This window comes from Grammomys surdaster, unplaced genomic scaffold, assembly GCF_004785775.1.
Source record: "Grammomys surdaster isolate TR1022 unplaced genomic scaffold, NIH_TR_1.0 318, whole genome shotgun sequence".
NCBI lineage: Eukaryota > Metazoa > Chordata > Mammalia > Rodentia > Muridae > Grammomys > Grammomys surdaster.
Window position 1 is genome coordinate 64324 of NW_021604737.1, and position 16445 is coordinate 80768.

Here is a 16445-nt window from a genome sequence, read left to right on the forward strand (position 1 = left end):
CTAATACTTCATTTAAAAAAAAAAACTTGGATTCAATAGAAAACAGAACATGGTTGCCAGCATGCACAAAGGGAATGAGAGCGTTCAACAGTTGCAAAGATTCATTTTTAAGGGGTACTCTCTAGAACTCTGCTATAGTGCCTCAAGTTAATAACATGGCACTGACCTCTTAAAATTCATTGATGATGGGCCTCCTGTCACATGATCTTGTTGCAGTAACAACATCAGTAATAACAATGATAATTAGAGCAAAGGGACTTTGCTCAAAGTCCTTTCTGGCATCACAAAGTAACTCATAGGTATCACAAGTTAGTGAAGCTGGCCAAACTCATCTAGTTGTCTTATTACCTAGAACTAGCACTATGTATCAACTAAATCTCCAAGACTACTTAAAGAACAAAACCTCTGGACCAAGTTACCACCCAGTTCAGACCTGCGTCTTCAGTCTTGTAGACCCCTGAGAACAGGAATCACCAACCTCATTCCTAGGAGATAATGCAAGTCCTTTTTTACCAAGACGATGATGCCATGATGATGTGCTCAGACTTGAGCCTCAGAGAAGCCAGGTTTAGAGTTTTCTCTCAGATTTTGTGAGCATAGATTAGTCAAACAGTCTCTACAAACTGGAAACAGTCTTAGTGCACAGGACTCTATCACTCCTCGTACAAAAGAATAGCAAAGACCTGTGACTCATTCCAACCCTTTGTTTCCAGAAGTTTCTTATCAGAACCCCTAAAGACATGTGAGCACCAGAAAATACATGTCAAGAACTTCCTGCTGCCCTTTAGCTATGAATTTCTACAGGACAAATGCCTGCATTTCCAATGTTGCTGCAGATACCCAAAGAGCAAGATTTTCAAGATGGAAAAAGAGAGAGACTTACAATCTCCACCCAGAGAATATCTGTTTTTGCCTTTTTTTTTTCCGACAAAAAGAATCATGGCTACTCCATGAATTGATTCTTTCAGATAAAAGGTAGGCTTTCATGTTTTTAATATACAAGCAGAACCATTTAGATGAACACATTTGTCTTATTTGATCTTTTTTTTTTTTTTGTCAAACTAAAAATAAAACAGCTAATGACTAGTTTACAGTGTTCTCAGAACATATGATTACTTTAATTCTGCAATGCTTCTTTCGAGTTTTCCCACAAGGGCACCAGAAAATTCACCCACCTTTTCTTCTTTTTTATAAAACTGGAAAGTTGGGAGGTGAAAGATCTCACAGTCTTGTACCAGCTGCTCACAGTCCTCAGTGTCCACCTCCAAGAATATCACATCCTCGTGCTTTAAAGACAGGGAATAGAAGTGTGGTTTCATCATTCGGCAAGGGCCACACCAAGCAGCTGAGAAATCCACAGCCACCAGCTTCTCTCCAGCATCTTTGAGCACCTCCTCAAATTCCTCCTTGTCTTTGATCACTCTCACCAAGCCTTCCTCCAGGGTCTCTATTTCTGTTTCAAGATGTAAGAGTTTGCTCTCCAAGAGCTGCACATCTTCTGAAGACTTGATAATGTCACCTTCCTGGGACTGGATGGTGTCTTCTGGGGACACCGTAATTTCTTCATTGGACTGGATGGTGTCTTCTGAGGACTTGGGAATATCTCCCTCCTTAGATGGAATGCTGTCTTTTAAGGGCTTATAAATTTTACCCTCCTTGGACTGGAAGGATTCCTGGGAGGACTTTGGCATTTCACTCTCCTTGGACTGGACACTGTCCTTTAAGGGTTTGTGGATTTTACTCTCCTTGGACTGGATGGATTCCTGGGAGGACTTGGGGATTTTGTTCTCCTTGAACTGGACACTGTCCTTTAGGGGTTTGTAGATTTTACCTTCCTTGGACTGAATGGTGTCTTGCAAGGATGTTGGAACTTCACTTTCCTTGGATTGGATGGTGTCTTCCGAGGACTTGGGCATGTCACCTTTCTTGGATTGGATGGTGTCTTCTAAGGACTTGGGCATGTCACCTTTCTTGGATTGGATGGTGTCTTCTGAGGACTTGGGCATGTTACCTTTCTTAGATTGAATGGTGTCTTCTGAGGACTTGGGCATGTCACCTTTCTTGGATTGAATGGTGTCTTCTGAGGACTTGGGCATGTTACCTTTCTTAGATTGAATGGTGTCTTCTGAGGACTTGGGCATGTCACCTTTCTTGGATTGAATGGTGTCTTCTGAGGACTTGGGCATGTTACCTTTCTTAGATTGAATGGTGTCTTCTGAGGACTTGGGCATGTTACCTTTCTTGGATTGAATGGTGTCTTCTGAGGACTTGGGCATGTTACCTTTCTTGGATTGAATGGTGTCTTCTGAGGACATAGGCATGTCAGCCTCCCTGTAATGGGTCCCATTAGCAGGGTTGAGGGTGCTCCCCTGTTTGGGATGGGTGCTTTTTGCCAAGGACTTGGGGGTGTTGCTATAGTTGGTCTGCTTGGAGTAGCCAGAGGTTGTAGAAATGTTTTCCTGTTTCAGCTGGGTGTTTTTCGATGAGGACTTGGGGCTACCTTCATGTTTGGGATGGATGGTATTCTCTGAGAACATTGGGGTGCTACTAACCGGCTGTGGGAACTCAGACTCTTCTGTGGACATATGAAGTGTGTTGCTGACCATGGAAGCAATGGCCTTCTCTTTGGACTGGGATGCATCCAAGAACTCTGGGACCAGAAAAGCCTCATTTTTGGATAGAATCTGTAATGAATTTTCTGAACAACAACAAAAAAAATAATTAAATCAAAATGCAAAAAAAAAAAAGGGTCTGGGCCCTGAGCATAGAGCAGGTCACAGGCGACAGCTCCGTACCCAACACCAGAAAACCGAGAGAAAGAGGGACTCCCAGGAGCTTTCACTCAGGCAGCATCCCAGGTAAAAATGAATCACCTGTGATGTCTGCGGTTAGAAGTTCTAATCCAGATGCTGGCCTCCGAACTTATACTGCTCAGACCTTTGAAGGGCCACTGAAAAGAACATCAAACAGCTAGAGATTGAAATCACTAATCTGAAGAAATACCTTGTTTCACTGTCTGAAGAGACCTCCTAAAATCGCAGATCTTTATTGGACTTGATTTACTCTAGTACAATAGAAAAGACTGTATACAGCTCTTGACTGTGTACAACCCTCAAAGAAGAAGGTTGCCTTTACATAGACAAGGCAAGGAGGGTTAAAGAGAGCATGAAATAGGTAGTGAAGCCTAAGAAAAATCAGAGAGAGAAAGAGACAGATGAATGCTGGTACAAGAATTGATTTGCAGCCTCTCCAAGGTTGTCAACCCTATTTCCTTCCATCTTGGGACCATTATTTGGGTTCTTTTTGCTTTTTTTATGCTGGTCCCTGGCTCTCAAATAGGCGGACTAACTCTGTGATACAACAGATAAATAATTTGATAGCAAAACCTACTCAGATACATTATCATAAGATAGCTATGGAGGACCACGAGACTCAAGATGAGGTTGTTACTTTATACAGGGTGTTTCCAAAACCCATCTCCACCCAACCTAAAAGGGGGGACTTCTACCCCTAGACCAAGCAGAGAACCCAGAACCCCCTCTGACAGGCGATCTGAATTCTTGCTTAGGCTGCGAGGCTAAGCACTGCAAGGGAATATAAATAAAAGATAAAAATATCTATCTGGGTTCCCTGAGGGACAAGCCTGACTGCATAGGGGTTGATGTCAAAAGTATCCCCTCTCCAGGAAAAAGACATCGGGATGGGTATGGCCCTCATGCCTCACTGGACAATGACAGGGGGACTGGAGCCATTACAAGGTCCCCTTCAAATACTGGAGGTCAGGCCTCTATCCCTGCCGCCTTTGCAAGTTTAGAATTGCCACAGTCCTTCTATACTTAGAGAAGGGAGGAGATGTCAGGGGCAGCCCTGTTTACACACTGTAGGCCTAAAATCAGCCATAGGCCTAAATCAGCAGTGGGCCTGTCATACATGTATACTAACACCAAGTCTTGGGTCTCAGTGGAAGAACATTGAAACAGATGGCTATAAGCTAATGTCAACAGGCAGCTTTTGTGGAAATTTATAAGCCTGAGTGGTCATGGACCTTGTAAATAGGTAGCCTTGGCAGACGATACCAGCTTAGATGGGGACAAGCGAGTCATAGGCAGAGTCATGGTGACTTGTCCCTTGAACCTTCACCCAGCCAATACTCGGTTCTGAAGATATCTGTATTCTCCCTGAGCACCCACACTCCAGTGTCATTCCCTTCCCCACGTCCTGCCTTTCTGTGTTTATACCCCTGTGTGAATTAATTATGATTTGAGAAAAAATTAAAAAAATAAAAAAAAGAAGGAAAAAAAGAAGGAAAAAATGCAAAAAAAAAGAGAAAGAAACAAAAGTTTGACTACCTACACCAAGGAAGACTTATCTTTTTAAAAACATTTTAAAAGATATATATATATATATATATATATATATGATGAGTACACTGCAGCTGTTTTCAGACACACCAGAAGAGGGCATTGGATCCCTTTACAGATGGTTATAAACCACCATGTGGTTGCTGGGAATTGAACTCAGAACCTCTGAAACAGTAGTCAGTGGTCTTAACCACTGAGCCATCTCTCTAGCCCCAGAAGACTTATTCATAGAGACCATGAAGGCATCTGATGAATGGTGTTCAGATCTGAGTAATGCCATTCACCAGACAGCCAAGCATCAGCAATGACATAGGTCTTTCATGTATGTTTCTTGCTTTAACAACAACTTTTCTTTCTTGACTCAACAGTGACACCTGTTCCCCACATTCAGAGCTCCCCAAGGCAACCCTCCTCTTTCCATCTTACCATTGCTGTCCCTTTCATTTGCTTTTCCTCCATTGTTCAGTATCATGTCTGACTCTTCAGGGGCTCCTGCTTGTACACTGTTCACGTCCAGCCCCTTGTCCTTATTCATTTTTTTGTCCTTCTTAAACATTTCTTCTATGGCCAAACTAAGAACAAAATACACTAAATACTTAATACTCAGTCAGCACTCCACAGCTGACGTTCCCAACCAGTACCCCCAACAGTGGCCTTTGAGAACTTTGAGGCAGCCTCAGGGCTGGTAGTTATGCTGTGTGAGGCTGTGGGTGCATAAGCAGGCATTATTTCCTCAAGTACAACCAACCACTGAGGTAAGATGCATTATGATCAGCACCTTAGAGATGGGGACACTGAGCCTTAGGGAAGTTACATAGCTAGGCTAGGTCAAGGTTCAAAGCCCATGCTCAAATATTATCCTGGACTCTCTGCCAAATAGTCTACATCAGGAAAATAAACCAACTTTCTTATCATTTTCTCTTTTTTTGTTTGTTTTTTTTTGTTTGTTTGTTTTGTTTTGTTTTTTCGAGACAGGGTTTTTCTGTGTAGCCCTGGCTGTCCTGGAACTCTGTAGACCAGGCTGGCCTCGAACTCAGAAATCCACCTGCCTCTGCCTCCCACGTGTTGGGATTAAAGGCATCCGCCACCACTGCCCGGCTTTCTTATCATTTTCATTCAGGGTTCTCTAGCCCCAGATTTCTCTTTATGACTCATTAGTTATGTTATTCTCTTTTTCTATTACTATAACAAAATAACTGAAGCTATTGTGTACTTATAAAGACATATTTTTTTAGCTTTGAATTCTGGGGGTTTAAGGGAATGTCATCAGCATCTATTTGACTTCATAATGGAGATGAGGTCCCAACAATAAGGAAAGCAGAAACAAGAAAATCACATAATGACATAGGAAGCCAGAGCATGGAAGGGAACCATACATACTCTGTCTTAGTTAGGGTTACTATTGCTGAGATCAAACACCATGACCAAGAGCATCTGGGAGAGGAAAAAGGCTTATTTTACTTACAAATTCTGAATCAGCCTACTGAGAAAAGTCAAGGCAAGGACTTAAACTGGGCAGGATCCTGGAGGCAGGAGCTGATAAAGAGGCCATGGAGAAGTGTTGCTTGCTGGCTTGTATCTCATGGCTTGCTCAACCTCTTTCTTATAGAACCTAGGACCACTAGCCCAGCAGTGATATCACCCAACATGGGCTGGGGCCTCCTACATTAATTACTAATTAAGAAAATGCCCCACAGGCTTGTCCACAGCCCAATCTCATGCAGGCTGTTTTTCAACTGGGGATCTCCCTCTGAGATGACTCCAGTTTGTGTCAAGTTGAAATGAAATTAGTTAGCACTTTCCTTACAAATTACTTAGGATCCCATGAGAACCACCTTAATCCCTCCTGAAGGAAGATTCCCCCAAAGACACTAGGTGATCTCTCAACATTCCTATACTAGAAGCAAGTTTCCAACTCACAAACACTCAGGGTACAAACTATAGTACTCACTGTAACTATCCCCTAAGCATCACCTCTGAGAAGTATCACATGATAGCAATTATCTATCTCCTGCCAGACTGTCTTCTCCCTTCTCCAGGAGCCCTCCTTGCATTCCACCATCCTCCTGCCTTCTGCCTGAAGAGCAGCTTTCTTGTGGCTAGTCCCAGTTGAATCAGCCGTATGTACTTCACTATGCATAGCTTGCAGCCAAATCACCTTTCCATGGGCTGGGGTGAAGCTCAATAGTATAGCTTGCCTAGCATGCATGAGACTCTGGATTCCATCTTTAGCAACACAAAGTGCATGCATGCTCTTGTACATTTGCATGCACGTGCACATGCACACACCTTTCAGAAAGAGTTCTGTTATCATTTTGAGATCACTTGCTTGTTTTCCACATTTACTCTGCATAGCAATCCAGTCCCAAGAGTATATGTGAAAATTGAAGTTTTGCATTTAAGAAAAAGTTTTGAATTATTTTACGTATATGAGTTTTGTCTACAGATATATCGGTCCACCACTTACAGGCCTTAGATCTGATAAAAGGGCATCAGATCCCCCAAAACTGCAGTTACAGATGGTTGTGAGCTGTCATGTGGGTGCTGGGAATCAAACCCGGGTTCTCTGGAAGAGCAGCCAGTGCTCTTAACCACTGAGACATCTCTCCAGCCCAAGGTTTGCATTCTTAACAGAGACTTATTTTCATGTTTCTTTCACCACACTATACTAACAGTCAAAATTAAGGAGGTTGTCTAAACAGTGGCAGGTCCATGTTGTCTATAGAAGCTTTGAAGCATCTACTATAAGTGATTTACTCATCTGAGCTTTGATATCAAACATATTCTACTAAGGGAGAAAGTGATGCTGGTATCAGCCTATGCATTTTTTTTTTTTACAATAGAATATACATTATCTGTTTCCTCTTCCAAAGTCTTGATCATATCCATCCTACGGCCCCTTTCCCCTCCTCCTCAGGAAATCTCAACACATTTCCCTCCTCACTCCATGTCTTGTCTCTTTTTTGCAGCCCACTGAGTCCAATTAGTGCTGTCAGTTGGAACGCCGACTGGTCTTGTGGGTTTGATCTTGTGTGGCGGCTGTGAGTCTGTGAAAGCAGCAGCCACATCATACCAAGAGACAGCATCTCACAGCATTTGTTCCCCATCCCCTGACTCGTGCATCCTTCTTCCCTCTCTTCTAGGATGGCCCATGAGCCTTGTGGGGAGAGTTAATGTAGGTGTTTCATTTAGGGCTGAGTGTTGCTCAGCCCTTTGACAATGGTTGGTGTCATAGAAGGGATATTATTACATGGGCTTTGTTCCCTGGATGTGGGCTTTACTAGACAGCAATGGATGAGAACATTGTGATATAGATGAGACTTCCCAGCTGAGAGGAAGAAGGGACAACTTCTCTTCCCTACTGTAAGTGGGGAAGCCAGAGGGTAGGCATGCATCTGGTCTCTCCCTCTCCAGCTAGAAGCATCAACGTAGATGTTGGTTTCTTGTGCCCACATGAAACCTGAAAGCTGAAAGTCATACTCTCATGCTCTAAATGGGGAGTGGGGGTATCCAGGAAGAGCCACATCCAGATGGATTCCACAGCCTATCCAGGACTTGTCCCAGCACAACATGGGGTCCAGCTGAGAAGTGAGTGCAGGCCTAAGACAGTGGCAGGCTCTGGCCCCTCTAGCCTGCAGTGGAAATGCTAATGTCTTGCACATACCTAAGTGAGACTGGGAACAATTAGACCAGCAGACCGTGGAGGCCTAGAGAAAGCAAAGGAGCCATTCTGCTGGGAAAGGGGATATGGTCAGAGGCAAGAATCATTGTATTAGAAAGAAGGCAATGTCTCCTGGTACAGTGAGGGATTGCTTGTGCTCCTCAGCCCAGGGCCAAGCAAAGCCAGGCCACTTCATATAGGAAACCAGCAAGAGATCAGAGAGCCTGGCACAGTGAATTCGTATAGCTCTGTGTACACACCTGCCTGGAAACAGGGAAACTTGAAACACAAGGCTGTCGCTACAGCAAACAGAGCCCTGGGTGCTGAAATTCTAATAGGCACGTTTAATTTGTCATGCCTGCTTCTCCCGAGCTCCTTCTTAATCCCATTGAGGAAAGGCCCACAGAGAAGATTTAGATCCGTTTTAGAAAAAGGCATTTGAAGCTGCACTACACCCGACTGTCTTAGCAGGAGCAAGGAAATCTGCCGTGACTGCTGGCTTGGGGATCTTGGTCATGTGCTAGCTTGGCAGAGCTCTGCTGGTTGTTTTACTCTTCCTCTCGAAGCTGATGGATTTCAAGACACTTGCACTAATGGTGCTGAAGAATTTCCATTCCACTCGTTGTAACGTATGTTTTTATTCTGCACAGGCATGTCTCCCAGTTGTTCGGAAACCCTTATGTGAGTCAGGGTGCGTCTTAGGAAGCAAATAACCAGCTATTTTAAGCATGAGATGGTTTAGGCAGTTATGAAATAGCCTGAAAGGATCTTATTTGGTCTCCAAACAGTGTGTAGTACTGCAGAACAGACCTGACCCCTGGGGCTGCTGCCTCCAAGACTCCAGGAAGGCAGGGGAGGAGGAGGCTGCCACTACCACCACCAAAGTTAGCTTCAAGAACTTTCTGCCAGAGACGTAATCCTAGAGTGAGCCTCTGGATTCCTCTCAGATCAGTCTAGAGGTGAACATTGGCATTTGGCCTATAAGTTCCTTCTCACTGGGCTTCTGGAAAGAAAGAGCAGAACCAGATGTGAGTGATGCCCTCCTTCTCAAGCAGGTTCATGAAGAATCTAAGTTGTACCTAGAACCCCAGCTGTGAGGGGCCATGACTGCAGCGTTGAACTACCTGCTAAAAGGAAGCTGGAGTTAACACTGGGAATTCACTTCTGCTTCTTTAAGAGAGTGTTGTGAACTAGTCTCACCTATGATGAGCTGGTCACAAGCATAAATTGTGAGTTTTTGATTTATGAAACAGTACAGATTCCTAACAGAGGAATTAGAAAGCTGATTTGTGTGTGGGGGGAACCTACACTGGCCCTTTCTGTCTCTATTGGTTCTGTTTCCCACTGCTTTGACAAAATGCCTGTCAGAAACAACTATGGGGTCAAGGTCTGTTGGCTCACAGTTTCAGAGGGTGTTCAGTCATCATAACAGGGGAAACATGGTGTAGCAGCAACTCAATAGCAGCAGGAGCCCATGGCAGAGGCTTGTTCATGTTGAGGAGAGAACAGGACTGGACACAGGTGTGGGCCATCAAACCCTACCTCTACCATCCTGACCTTACCTCCTAAAGTTTCATAACTTGTCTGCTTGCTCCTGGCCCTTGCCCTGGCCCTGGCCCTGGCCCTTGCCGGCAACTTCGCCTGCCCTACTCCTGAGGCATGCCTTCACTGGTATTAGAACCTACTTCTTTAGTACTCTGGTTCAGCCTGAAGACCAGCTGAGGTCTTCATGTATTAAACAACTACAGAATTCTTGGCCTTTCCATCAGGAGACATCCATTATTTGACTAGCGGCTAGTCAGACCACTCTAATAAATCCCCTTTTAACACACACACACACACACACACACACACACACACATTCTATCATTCTATTCATACAGATGCCTGACTAATACAACCTCTGAATAAAGAAAAGGCAGAGAGATGGAAAGAGCTAGCTATTCCCATAAGACTTTTAAAAACTGTTCATGGAAGTGGAAAGTGGGAAAAAAGCAGAACATTGGAAAGCAAATATTTAATCAAAAAAGTATAAAATGCCACCAACAAGGACACAGTCCCAACCCCTCAATCCTCCTGTCCAACCACACACTGGATGGAATGGGAGTCACATGGTCTAAGTCTTTCCTCTCCTGCCCAAACATAAGCTGCTTGGGGACGAAGACAAGCCTTGGTGACTCTAGCCTCCTGCACAGTGTGTCATCCCACAGATGCTCAGAGACAATAGGACTGAAATGCCTATGTCTTGTCAGTTCCTCTCCCCTTGCCCCACCCACTTTGCCCCTCCAAGATAATACCCGATTAATTTCGGTAGAAGAAGGGAAAAAATAAAACTGACATTTTAGTGCTAGACTTGTTGTGTTTAGTATAAACTATTGCTATCTTCCATGGTACTATTTGAACTTAACTTATATGCTAACCTGCTGTCCCCAAATCTATGATTAGGTGGTGAGGAGAGGCTAGACAAAGAGGAGTAGATAGGGATGAGCGTCACATGGAGGGGAGGAGCAGAACAAGGGATGAGGTAGACACAGGCTGGGCTAGACATGGCCTTGTGGGTGAATTTTATCTTACTTGTAGCAGGGTGTGTATTATCTGAAGGAGCAGTGTCTCCCCATGTGGAAGGGAAATGTGACCCAGCAGCTTCCTCCTCACGCTGCCATGCCTTCCTGACCGTTATGGACTCACCTTTGCTTCTAGAAGTACTTGCCAAAATAAACTCTTTAAAATGTAAGGCCCTTTTTGTCATAGTTGGTGTTTTTGTTTTTGTCTTTGGTTTTATTTGGTTGTGGCATATTCTCACAGCAAAAACAAAAAAAAATAACTAATATGGGGTATCACAGACATGTTTTGAGGAAACACTATTGTCTGACGGGCACTGTGACAGATCCACTTTTGGATGTTTGCGTCTAGCTCCTTCTACAGTAGGTCTGTTAGAGTCCATTCTGGGCTGTCATCATAGAATATTGCAGACTGGGTAAAACATGAAATAACTTATTCCCCAGAGTCTCACTTCAAATCTGATAAGTCTAAGATCATGCCCTGGTCATCTGGCCAAGATCTTTGTGTCACACCACATTGTGGCAAAGACTGAAGGCAGGAGAGGGTAAGAGTAGTTAAGAGGGGCCAAATCATTCTTGACAAATCTATTACTAAGATAGCAAATCCCCTTCCACGATAGCGACATTAATCTACCCATGATGGCACAGCCCGAGCTGCTTTTTAAAGAACTCAGTTCTCAGCACCATTGAACTGAGGGGCAGCTTTCTAACATCCAAATCCTGAGGACATATTCAAACCACAGAAAGGCCTGAAGATCAACTGTAGAATTCAGAGAAATCTGCTCAGAAACTGTCACAATAGCTGAAATAGAACATATTAAGAACCCAAGAAGCTGGAGCTATTGAGAGAATGTTGTGCACAAACTCATTACTAACAAATATCCTGGGGTTTGTGTGCCTGAGAAGGGCTCCTGAAGCAGGATGCCCATGGGCCATCCCATCAGTGGCTGGGGAGCAAGGTCTCATCTCTGGAATGGAGTTAGGTTGGACCACAGTTTGGAGGTCAAACACCTGGAGTAATCATTGAAGCAGAGGATGTCATCAGGACAGTGGTGTACTAAACAATATCAGGAATATTTGTGTGTGTACAAGTGCATGCATGCGTGCGTGTGTGCATGCGTGCGTGTCTGGGAGAGGGGGAAGGGGAAGGGTGAGAGGGAGAAGACTTTTCGTTGCTCTAATGAAACACCTGCAGAATAACTTGAGGAAGGAAAGACTTCTCTAGGCTCACAATTTCAGACGTTTCAACCCCTCAGAGGCAGAAAGAAGAACAGTTGAGCAGGGCTGCTCACCACAAGACAGCAGCAACAAAAGCCAAAAGGGCTAAAAGTCCTTGGTTCGATCCCAGGTTTCAGTATCAGATAAGCGGGGGGTGGGGGGAAAGAGAAGGAAAGAAAAAAAAAAAGGACATGACAGTACCTAGGTGTGGGGGAGGACAGAGTTCATTGTAGTTATGAGGGAGAACATAACCAGAGGCAGAGACATCAGGGAGAATCAGAGTGAATATGACCCAGAGCTGGGCCATGTGAGAAGGAAGAGGGAAGAGCCAGGAAACCAGAAGGCCAAATGAGCAAAAGGGTAAAAAGGATAATGTAGCCAAAATGGCTGGATTACATAGGGAAGGGCAGCCCAGCTTAGTCCCTGGGCTGATGAGGTTTAGGGTAGGGGGTGGGGCCATGACAGCTATACCCTGTGTCTTAGTTAGGGTTTATACTGCTGCAGCAAATCACCAGGACCAAAAAAGCAAGCTGGGGAGGAAACTTATTTGGCTTACACTTATACATTGCTGTTTATCATCAAAGGAAGTCAAGAGAGGAACTCAAAAAGGGCAGGAACCTGGAGGCAGGAGCTGATACAGAGGCCAGGGAGGGTGCTGTTTACTGGCTTGTTTGTTTTCTTCCAATAGCTGGTTCAACCTTTTTTATAGAACCCAGAACTATTAGCCCAGGGATGGCACCACCCACAGAAGGCTGGGCCCTCCCCCATAAATTGCTAACTAAGAAAATGCCTTACAGCTGGATCTCATGGAGGCATTGGTCTTAGTTGAAGTCCTCTCCTTTCAGATAACTACAGCTTGTGTCGAGTTGACATGAGACTAGTCAGCACACCCTGTAACAGGTAGGGAGTGAGGGATGCTGGGAGAACCTGGTGGCCAAGTCAGGGTCTTTAAATAGTTAAATAGGCATCTCAGTTAGCAATTTATCCTGGGTGTGGGACCTGGCATATCTATCCTCCAAAGGCACACTCCCAGTGACCTGGTTTCTCTAAGCAGACCAGAACTTCCAGTTTCTACCAAAGTCTAATCAAATTTTTAATCCATCAGTGGGTCAAACACTCACAAACACAGCCAAAGGTGTGCCTCGCTAGCCTCCGAGTTGTCTCTCAGTCCAATCAAGTTGACTCAAGATAAACATTCCCAAGAGGTTAGTAGAAGATAACTGTATTTAAGCAGGAGAGTTGCCTGATCCAAGAAAGGAAGAGGGAAGAGGGCAGTAGGGAAAGCTAAGGGAACCTTGGAGCCCAAGACACAGAAACCAGAAGGAGGGAGAGTCCAGGAGGTAAGAGGAGAGAGTGCATCTACAGAAGCCAGAGGTGGGTAAGTTTCTAATAGTCTCTGACAGCACAAAGTGAGGAAACTGAGTGAACCGAGGACTGAGATTCACTTTTTATAATTGTTTAAGTACAAAAGAATAAGGGAGCAGAGGAGACACTACACTTCAGCTGATCAAAATTAGCAAAGACTTAAGCACTGAAGAGGATCAACAGGCACAGGGAGCAGTATGGAAGGAAGCAGAAGACAGAAGCATACAAGCTCTGGGGTGGGCCTTGGAAACAAGATGGGAGGTTCTTTTTCAAACAAATAGAAAGACTGGTCCTTGTAAATACAGGGAGAACATGCGTTGAAACAGAGAATGCTCATCCAGGCTCACTGGCATATACCAGGTTGAGCACTGGGTTATCAGCAGGTCAGAGGCTCAGACTCCACAAAGTCTAGATGGCTGACCCAGGTGCATGAGTTATTTCCAAGGCATTAAGAACTTCACCGAGGGATGAACAGCGGTTTCCACTTCAACATCAAGGACAAGGGGAAGACACACCAACCTTCTGGAAGAATCAGACAAGCTGTGAGTCAAGCCAGCAAGTCCCTTTTAATAGGGCCATTCTGCTCTTCCAGCCAGACCCAATTAACCCTTAGCTCCCTGGGCAAAAAGCATCCTCCTGAGATATGACAACGGGTTTCAAAACAGGATAGGTCTCAACGTGGATACTGCTTGCCCTACTTTCTCACTGTGTAGAATTTAGAATGTTGCTTACATTTCCCAGGATCCTTTCTTACAAACAAGATCGACTGGGCGGAAGATGCAGCTGAGTAGAGAACTTTTGGCACCTGCAAGGTCCTGGGTTCAATCCCCAGCACAGCAGTGGGGGAAATGCCTTACGTATTAGAACTGTGCACTGTTCTTGGATTTTTGTGGACAAACTGAGCTATGATTTGAAAGTAGCACCTGGAAACATGTCTGTAAACCTTTTCTTTACTCCACCCTCAGAGTAACAAGTAAAGACAGGAAGGAATATTGCTGGCTTATATTTGACTTCTAGCCTGTTTTATCAGTCTATGTTCTTGGGCAATTCAGCTTGGAGTCTCAGCTCCCTCATCTGTAGAATGAAGATGACAGCATCGACCTGCTAAATATTGTGAAAGTCAAAAGATGATGTGGTGGGAGACACCTGGTGCAGGGTTGGGCCCAGCAGCCTCTCAACTCGGGCAGATTGTTGTTTTTGAGTCCTTGCCTGGTAACTTGGCCACCTTAACATTTTTTAATGTTTTATTGATTGTTTGTGTGTTTAATATCACAAACCCCAGTCCCACTCCTCAACCTGTCCCCTCATATCTGCCCATTGCCCTTGCAACCCCCCCCAATAAAAACTGAAACACACAAATGAGCAACAACAACAACAACAAAGCATAGAAAATGTCTCATTGTAGAAGCTGTACTGTGTCACAGTGTGTCCCTCTGCCCACACATCTTCACTTGCAAATGTTCATTGCAGTGAGTCATTGGTCTGGTTCAAGGTCTCTGGCTTCTGTGACACCATCAATATTGGATCCCCAGGACTACTCCTTGTTATCCTGTTGTTGCTCTGTGTCATAGAGACCCTGTAGCTTTGGAGGATGTAGATTTTGAGATGGGCCAACTCAAAGCCCTGAATCTGGGCCTGGGTGGGAGCTGAGCTAGTCAGCCCACTAGCTCTTTCTTATCCACACCACCAGGGCAAGCTTTCCAGCACTGCTTTAGCTAGGCCATCCACTTCTACCATTGGCAGGAGGCATGGTCAGCCCTCCTGCCCTCATGGCCAGTTCTCCCAACTGCTGCAGGTGGTGAGGGGCAAGTGGAGGGGAGGCATTATCCCCTCACCACCTCACAGGAGAATTACCTGTATGCTTGTGCCACCCCCCAGCAGATGAGTGGTGAGGTCAGCTCTCCCACATTCACACCCTCAGGGCCAGTTCACCCACACCCCCATCATCAGGGCTAGCTCCACTGTGCTGCTCAGGCAAGGTGCAGGGCCTGCTCTCCTGAGTGCTGCCAGCATGAGAGATGGAGCTAGCTCTCTAGAGCACTGCATCCAGTGAGAGGCAGGACCAGTTATGCACACCCACATGGTTCCCAGCAGCTCCCTGGACCAGGGACATCTCCATGTTCTTTAGTGGCAATATGAGTCACACACATTGACACCAACTCCTGCCACTGTGTAGCCCTCAGTGGCAGCTCTGACATGGCCCTCAGTGGTAGCTCTGTCTGGGACCTCACCTTGGGCTGACCACTCACACTAGGCTACTCCTCTCTACCCTCAAATCTCCATCTCCATCTCCCTTCGTAATGCTCAAGCTGCTCCATATCTCTTTCTCTCCCATCTGACCACCACATACTCGCACATGTGGTGCCTCCTGCCACATGTTGGTTGTAGGGCTGATGGGCAGATGGGTGACATTCTCCATCCATGCTGTATGTGTGGGCAAGCAGGTGTCTATGGCCCACCTGTGCTGGAGGACAGTTTTTAGGTGGCCTGGCAATCTGTAGGTTTCTCTTTTCCTCCTTCCACACTGTGCTGCCCAGATTTAATTTGATTTGATTATTTTGAGTCCTAGGCATAAAGTCACTTTGGCCATCAGGCCAGGCATCTAGCTAGGATGAACAAAGGACTGCCATCTGCTCTGCCCCAATTGATATAAGAACACCACCACCAACAAAGTGTCTCTTTGCCCATTGCCAGTGAACCGGAACTTCTTTCTGTGGGGTGAAACCCTGTGGTCCCAGGCAGGTGGTACGGTGAGGGCCACAAGTGTTGCTTTCCATGGGAGAAAGCAGCCTTTGGGCTTTCCTGGACTCAACCCAGACATTTATTTCCTTAGCCCTCAGGGTACAATCACAAGGTGGGTCCCAAAGCTGAAAGAACCTTTTGTCTTGGGGGGTGGATGTTTCTAAGATCTAGAGTTTTGCTTGAATTTTATAAAAGCAATATAATATGTCTACCAGTAGAGTCAGAGAGCCCATCCTGTAATCAAATACAGCAATATTTCTGCAGATAAATAATCAGAATAGTTCAGAGAAACAATGATTATGAAGTGTCGTAACAGTTCAGGTCTAGTTTTAGGGCCAAGGGACCGAAAGCAAGCTTGGGAAAAGTCTTCATTTGTGATACTATCTGGGTTCCAGGAGTAGGACATAGGATTCTGCAAGTGACATACACATTTCACCCAATGAGAAAACTCTGGGTATTAGTGAAATCAATCTGGTAAGGATTCCACTACCCACAAACCAGAGCTGGAAGCTGGACTCAAAGAGTCAATTTTGTAAT

At 45.1% G+C, this 16445-nt stretch overlaps 1 protein-coding gene and 1 non-coding gene across 3 annotated transcripts; both read right to left on the reverse strand.

Annotated features, from left to right (window-relative positions):
• Positions 1–1112: 1112 nt before the first annotated feature.
• Positions 1113–4932, reverse strand: Txndc2 (thioredoxin domain containing 2). 2 transcript variants are annotated; one of them, XM_028777979.1, is made up of 3 exons: positions 4788–4932; positions 1922–2698; positions 1113–1831 (listed from the first exon to the last, which is right to left on the reverse strand). In XM_028777979.1, the coding sequence occupies exons 1-3, from the start codon at positions 4915–4917 to the stop codon at positions 1113–1115; spliced, it is 1626 nt and encodes a 541-aa protein (XP_028633812.1). In that variant the 5' UTR covers positions 4918–4932. The 2 variants fall into 2 exon arrangements, with proteins under 2 accessions (XP_028633812.1, XP_028633811.1); XM_028777978.1 differs by having other exon boundaries at positions 1113–2650; positions 4788–4917.
• A 10790-nt stretch (positions 4933–15722) lies between these two features.
• LOC114629873 lies at positions 15723–15864 on the reverse strand. The gene has a single exon (XR_003712734.1). It is a non-coding gene; the product is annotated as a small nucleolar RNA SNORA48 (small nucleolar RNA).
• Between the last annotated feature and the right edge of the window lie 581 nt (positions 15865–16445).